Source organism: Acinonyx jubatus, chromosome C1, assembly GCF_027475565.1.
Source record: "Acinonyx jubatus isolate Ajub_Pintada_27869175 chromosome C1, VMU_Ajub_asm_v1.0, whole genome shotgun sequence".
Classification (NCBI taxonomy): Eukaryota; Metazoa; Chordata; class Mammalia; order Carnivora; family Felidae; genus Acinonyx; species Acinonyx jubatus.
This window is the reverse complement of record NC_069381.1, coordinates 16,805,425-16,812,881: the sequence shown is the minus strand read 5'-3', so window position 1 is coordinate 16,812,881 and position 7,457 is coordinate 16,805,425. Positions and strand designations below refer to the sequence as shown.

General features: G+C 48.0%; 1 protein-coding gene across 1 annotated transcript; it reads left to right on the top strand.

The window, feature by feature from the left end:
- Positions 1-385: 385 nt before the first annotated feature.
- Positions 386-3,077, top strand: TEX46 (testis expressed 46). Its single transcript, XM_015075203.3, has 2 exons — positions 386-695; positions 2,672-3,077. The coding sequence occupies exons 1-2, from the start codon at positions 504-506 to the stop codon at positions 2,966-2,968; spliced, it is 489 nt and encodes a 162-aa protein (XP_014930689.1). The 5' UTR covers positions 386-503; the 3' UTR covers positions 2,969-3,077.
- Positions 3,078-7,457: the final 4,380 nt, after the last annotated feature.

Genomic DNA, 7,457 nt, shown 5'->3' with positions numbered 1-7,457 from the left:
CCCTAATCAATATCAAACAGTAAGTCAAACAAAGTTACCTTCCCCTAAAGCATCAGGTGACCAACAGGTAGACCAGCTGGACAATATTCTAGCATGACTGTGAACAAGCTCAATGTAATCTTTTTGGCTTATTTACAGATCTTGGGTAACTTTTCCTTGCAGACTCCCTCACTATGAGAGTAGGGGCTCTGTGCTGTTGGCCATTTTATTCCCAGTGGCCAGGCCCAGAAGTACTGTTGAATAAATGAGGTATCACTAAGGCCTACATCACCTGGCTCTTGTGAGGACATCATGAGATATTGCTTGCAAACTGCCTGTCAAAGTCTGACACATAGTGGCTGCTTAAGACATAGGAGTAGTTAATATTATTGTTATGCGGCAGCTGGGAGGGGGACTGGTTATGACTTGGAGGAGGGCGCAGCCACAGCTCCTGTCATGGAGGGTAACTGTCCTAGAGGGGTCACCAAGGCAGGGTCTTGGGGCCTGGGTGCCTCCAAGCCATAATGTTGGGGGAACTAATGCTTCTTTTTAGGAATCTCCATGGGACACTTGCTTCCTCAGGCACCATAGGAGCATTGGTGGCTTGGCTGATCAGCTATAAGCCAGCCTTGTTTGGGTTCCTATTCCTTCTGCTGTTGCTTAGCAACTGGTTGGTCAAGCATGAAGTCCAGCCCACCCCCCTAGAGCCCCAGCAGGTGAGCGAGAGGGGCCTTAGCTTCAGCTAAGGATGATGGGACATTTACAGCTAGACTGGAGGATGGGGGACAGGGAAGATGTCAGGATAATGGGGCAAGACTGAAGAATCCACAGCTCTGGTCTAAGCCCCTGCTCTTCAGCTCCCACCTGGGTGATGGAGGACGAAGCACTTCCTTCACAAGGCTTCAGTTACCTTGGCTGTAAAATAGGGACCATCCCTAGACAAACAAGAAAACAAACTCTTAAAATACAGAGAACTGGTCATTGATGGAGGGGAGGTGGGTGGGGGAAGGAGTGAAATAGATAAAGGGGGTTAAGAGTACACTTACATTGATGAGCACTGAAAAATGTACACAGTCGTCGAATCATTATATTGTGCACCCGAAACTAATATAACACTGTATATTAATTATACTTCAATAAAAAGAAAAAAAGAGGAAAACTTAAATAAAAATAGGGACCATCCCAGACTCTTCTGCTTCATGTTTGATGTCAGTCACCATGGTTTGACAACAATAACAACTACTTTAAAGCGGGAGAATTTTAAATAGATGAGCTAAAGATACCTGTGTAACATAGACACATCTCTAGAATAATGAAAACAATAGAAACGTACCCAGATTATGACATGTTTTATACAAAATTAAAAAAAACATGCAAAACAATACCCTGCCTTGTTTATGGATGCCTATGTATAATGAAGATATATTAAGGCTGGATTTCTCAACCTCTGCACCATTGCTACTTTGAGTTGGATAGTTCTTTATTTCAAGGGTCTGTCTTGTGCCCTGTTGGATGTGTAGCAGCATCTTTAGCCTCTACCCACAGATACCAATAGCATCCCTCACCCCCTTTTCGTAACAACCAACAATGTCTACAAACACTGCCAAATGTCCTGTAGGGAGGCAAAATAGCCTCCCATTGAAAACCAGTGGTATAAAGAAATGTATGGAAAAAAAAAATACTGAATTCAGGACTGCAGTTGAGATGAGGTTCAGGGAGGGAGGGAAACCTTAGGATAAGGATCCACAGGGGACTTCACATTACATTTATCGTATTTTATTTCTTAAGCTGGAATGGAAACATGGGTATTTGCTGTAATAGTCACCTGTCTTGCATCCCTGAAATATTTAACTTTACTTTTATTTATTTTTTAAGTTTATTTATTTTGAGAGATCACGCATATGTGCACAAGTTGGGGAAGGACAGAGAGAGAAAGGGAGAGAGAGAGGACCCCAAGTAAGCTCCACACTCAGTGGGGAGCCTGACGTGGGGCTCCATCTCATGACTGCAAGATCATGACCTGAACCGAAATCAAGAGTTGGTTAAGGCTTGGACTTCAGCTCAGGTCATGATCTCACAGTTGTGAGCTCGAGCCCTGCGTGGGGCTCTGCGCTGCCGGTGTGGAGGCTTCTTGGGATTCTTGCTCTCTCCTCTCTCTCTGCCCCTCCCTCCACTCATACTTTCTCTCTCAAAATAAATAAACTTAAAAAAATTAAAACATTTAAAAAATAAAATGGTTTTAAAGATGAGGGATTTGTAGCTGAACCCTAAAGAAAAAAAATTTATTACTAACTGCATAGGGACAGATGAGGATTATAGAGATATACTGAGACTTGGCAGTTGGTGATTTTATGAGGCCTGACTCAAGTCTCAGAAGGGCACACTGTGAAACACAATCTCTGGAAACAGATATATCTGGGTTAAGTGTCTTATGTCCCCTGTGAGTGCAGATTACTGGGCCATCGCATTTATTCCTATGAACAAAAGGCAAGTATGGGTCCCCATACTTGGGAGTTCAGGGAGCTCCCAAACGCGGGTTGGGTGATACTAAGAAAGGGACCTTTCCTCCCTAGGCACCCACCAGGTGTGGCAAAGATGCTCTCCTTGCAGGCTGGTTGTGAGGACTGATTAACATAACGTTTATAAATCACTATTAACTAAGGTTTCCTTTTCTCATGGTGGGGGAGTTTAGGAAGAGGCAGAGAAACCTAAGCCACCTGAAGCGAAACCCAACAGCTGCATCATGAACACAAAAGAAGTCGAGAGACTACATGCCTGCTTTGCCCTCCAGGACAAGGTCCTGGAACGGCTTATGTTCAGCGAAATGAAGCTGAAGGTCTTAGAAAATCAGATGTTCGCTGTATGGAATAGAATGAATCGCCACAGGAGGTCAAGCCGGCAGCGGACTTTTCCCATGAGGAAACACAGGCTGAGGAGGCACGACTCAATTTTCTCCATCATCTCTGATTGTACTTCGAATTCCCCTTAATGAGGTCAGAGAGACTGGGGTGGGCTGGCCTCTTCTGATGTTACCCTTACTCAGTAACACCCAGTCAGAGACTAGTGAATTTTCTCAGTAAACCACACTGGAGAGCATACTTCGAGGCTGAAAGGCTGATCACTTTTGGAAAAGAAATCAGTATTTACTAGGTCAGCCAGACAGCATTCTAAGATACAACCTGACAGGACTCCAGAACCCAGCTCTTCCTCTCAGTTGGGCCACCTTAACCCTAGTTCAGGGCCCTCTACCTGTTCACCTTGAGTCTTACAATGGCTGCCCCCGCCCCCAGTTTGCCCCTTCCCTTTTGCTCAGAGGCCAGAGCCAAGGCCTGCCAAGCACAGCTCTGGGCAAGTTGACTGCCTATTTTTGAGCCTACGCCTCGCTTTGGTTGACAGAATAAAAGCCACACTCCTTGCCATGCTGTTCAGGCCCTCCATGATCTGACCCCCTTTCCAGGCTTCCCCTACCCCTTACTCTCCCTCACATGCTTTATACCTTGTGCCAGAGTACCCTAAACATCAGTCATTGGGGTACCCCCTTTGTGATTTTTGCCAGAGCCATGAACCGCCTGAATGTTTAACCTAATACTGTCCCTTTAAAGGGTTTTTTCCTTAAATAAATTTATCTGTGAAGGAAAGTGATAATAAAAATAACAATTATTATCTGTACATTAAAAGGCTCTATCATTTGGCTGAAATAGAACATAACTGTCAAGAGGCACGTGGGTGGCTCAGCTGGTTGAGCGTCCAACTTTGGCTCAGGTCATGATCTTGCAGCTCTTGGGTTCGAGCCCCGTGTTGGGCTCTATGCTGACAGCTCAGAGCTTGGAGCCTGCTTCGGATTCAGTGTCCCTCTCTCCCTGCCCCTCCCGAGCTCATGCTTTGTCTCTCTCTCTCAAAAATAAATAAACATTTAAAAAAATGTTTTTAAAAAGAACATACCCCCCCCCCCCCAAAAAAAAAAGACAGTGAAGACAGAACACTGTTACTAAAATGCCAGTTGGAGCTTTGTTGTCCGCTGAAGCGTCTGAGCCCGGGAACTTCAGGTTAAAAAGAGAGATTAGCAGGTATTAGCGGTTAGAGATATGCTAGCACCAAGCTAAGACGACTCCATAAGGGGCCCTGGGAAGGAAATCACGACCTCACTGTGGGATCCAGTGTGGCTTTAGTGTCTTGTTGGAGCCCCACCTAAAATCATCTCTACTCAAACCAGACGACTGGTCATCCCCCAAATGCCTCCACATCTTTGCTCACTTGTTTTCTTCCCCTGGAATCCCTTATCTTCCCCTTTCTGCTATTACAATCCTTAGTGCTTCCTGAACCACGCCTCCAGAACGCTTCCCTAACCCAGCTGTAGTCTCTGTCATTCGTGCGCTCCCAGCATCTTATCTACAGTTCAATAGTACTATCTACAGTTCAATGTACCACAATCTGCTGGGATCTGATTTGCGCACATTTCCATATTCCCTCCCCACCCTTCAACTACATTATAAACTCTCTGCGGGCAAGCTCAGCATCTTGTTCATCTGTATATTGCCCCACAGCACCCAACACTGTGGCTAGTATATAGTCAGTGCTCAAGAAACAGCATCTCTGATTGTTGATCACAGTCTTATGTGTCCTGACATTTTCTCTGCCCTTTCCTTTTAGGATGGCTCTCCTATATCCTGTTTTGTTTAAGAGCAGGATCTCTGGACCCTAACTGCCTGGCTTTAAATCCGAACTCCATCAACTCCCAGCTGTGTGATCTCGGACAATTCTAAGTTGTTTATTCTCTCTGTACCTCAGTTCGCTCAACTGTAAAATGTGGGGGGGGGGGGTGCGTAGAGCTACCAACCTCATTCTTGTTGTGAGCATTAGGTGAGTTACCACATCCCCTCAGGTCTTTGCTCAAATGATTCCTTCTTACTGAGGACTCCCATGACCTCCCTACGTAAAATCACAACCCTCCCTTGTGGGTCCAACGTCTTCTCCTTGCCTCTCCAAGTGCACTCTCCACCCTTTGCCTCAGGCTGGTTTAGGGCTGGCTGGGCTCCTTCACAGAGGATCACTCCTCTCTGGGAGGCTCTCTTTACAGGACCTTCTTCTTCCAGGTTTCCTTTGGAGCCAGGGGAGGGTGGTAGCATCGCCTCCATTTTTCCAGCCCAGGGGCACCACACTATCTTTGTGGGTTCCGTATACATACTGCTCACACCTTTGTAAAGCATCCCTTTCACACAGCGTCCCGGGCCACTGCTGATGGCCTTGCTGTATGGCCAGGCCATTGGACCACCCAGAACTGGAGCGTTAGGAGCATATCCACATGGTAACCTCTGCTGTGGAAACAGATAAAGCAATTCAGCCACAAACTCCATCTGTATGTGATAATGAACAAGCTCACAATAAGGCACTGCACCTTGACAGAGTCTCTGGACAGAAAAACTGATCAAAACGACATGGCATCACATCTACTCGGTGTTCTAGATCCATGCCTGGACCCACCACAATGACAAAAAACCGGCGTGGAGGTCCGAGGTGGCCCGATGAGAATCCACTTACCTATGATGTCACTGGCACTCACAGAGTACGTCTTGCCAGAAGTGCTGGCCTGTGGCTCGAGGTGTAGCACGATGACTTTAGGATCTGATCAGTGCACAATAGGCAAATTGGTTGCCGTGGATTCTGACCACCATAGACCTGGTTTAGAACACGGGGTGGCTGTTCTCTTCACCAAGCAGGTATCATCCAGACTCCTGAGGTTCTGATGAGCACCTTGGCCATGGGCTAAAATTCCCCGATATGATACAATGTGACAATGGAACTCGGTTTATAGCTAGTGCCTCCCAGTTGTGGGCCTTGTCAACGCAGAATTCACTTGCACTTCCCCACTCGCCACCTGCAGCCAAGTGAGTCCAATGGAGCTTTGCGATGGCTCGCTCCAGGTGCAGCTACATCAGCTGTGCATCATCCTCTGTGGGCACCTAGGGGAGAGAGGGGGCGCACACCTGATGTGTCAGGCAGAATGCCGACTCCCGGGTTCCTACAGGGTCAATGCTCTGGGAAAGGACAAATCATCTGGCGCATCTAGGCATATGACAGACCGCAGCTAATCTAGTAAGAACATAAGCAAGCAGACCAAGATGGAGGGCTAAATATCCTCTTGCCTTCTCTTCCAGATTTGGACAGGCAGTGCTCAAACAGCCTCTAGCAGCTGCCCAGGCCAATGCCCATGGCACGAACCTATCACAGTACTGAACTTACCCTCACCCTTATCCCTGCCCACCATACCCAGCCAGAGGAGACTGATCAGTGACTCACCCTCTGACGGTGGCTTGGACATTGCTCCTCCCTGGCCACAACCAACCACAGCTGTTGGTTGGACCTCCACAACCATGGAGCAGTGGAGGTTGGGCCTCCACAACCATGCTCCCATCCCTCGCTCAGATGGTGTTAAGGCCCACTGGCAGAGTACCGAGCAGTGCGCTTTGTACCCCAGAACTGTTTTATGATTTGGAGAGAGGTCCTCGTGTCTGGCACGGACTCCATGGCCAGATGGCTCAGGCCTCTGCGACGGGCTCTGGACTAACACTCTAGGCTCCCTTTCTTCCACAGCGTCTCCCCTGGCTTTGCCAACAACCACTGGAAATCCCATTACGATACCAGCTGATTTCTACCCTGTTGATTTCTATCCCCAGTGGTCAGACTCGTGTTTGATGAGCCCTTGTCAGGGGATGGACCTTGAAAAAAGCAATGTGGATTCTATTGGAAGACCCTGGGAGCGCACTCCAGGTTCCAGTGGTGAGATGACAGCAGGTGGGCTCCAGAGGGACTCCCTTCCCCAAAGCTGAAATGATTCCACATGGTCTCCACTCACCTCAGTGTCTTCAGGCGGCTTCAGCACTGCAAGCAATTTCCCTGGTGCCTGAGCTCAGACCGGTTTTTCTTTACTTACAAGGCTGACGTCACACTGCCTATAAAACAACAGAGTAGTAGGTCTGTGTGTGGGGGGGGTCTTCTGAAGCATATGCCAGCTGGATGTCTCCAGCTATGCCCAGACCCTCAAACCTCCATGACTTGGTGGCGTTTGCGGTCGTCCAGCATTCACGTCTCCTGGACCTCAGGGCTCAGTCCTCAGACCCCTTCTTCGTTTCACTCCCTGGTGATGGCTTTAAATATTACCTGCTATTTTCTGATTATTTTCTATTTCAAATGTCCAATTACCTATGTCGATACTTGCATGTCTCAAAATTCTGCTCCAAACCCCTCTCACACAGAGGCTTCCCCCTTCCAGTTGCTTAGGCCCAAAGCTCTGGAGCTGGGGTGCCAGGCTGGCACGGTCAGTTGAGTGTCCGACTCTTGGGTTTCCGCCCAGGTCATGGGTTGGGGTTCAAGCCCCACATCAGGCTCTGCCCTGACAGCATGGAGCCTGCTTGGGGTTCTCTGTCACCCCCTCTCTCTCTCTGCCCCTCCCCCTCTTGCACTGTCTCTGTCTCTCTCCA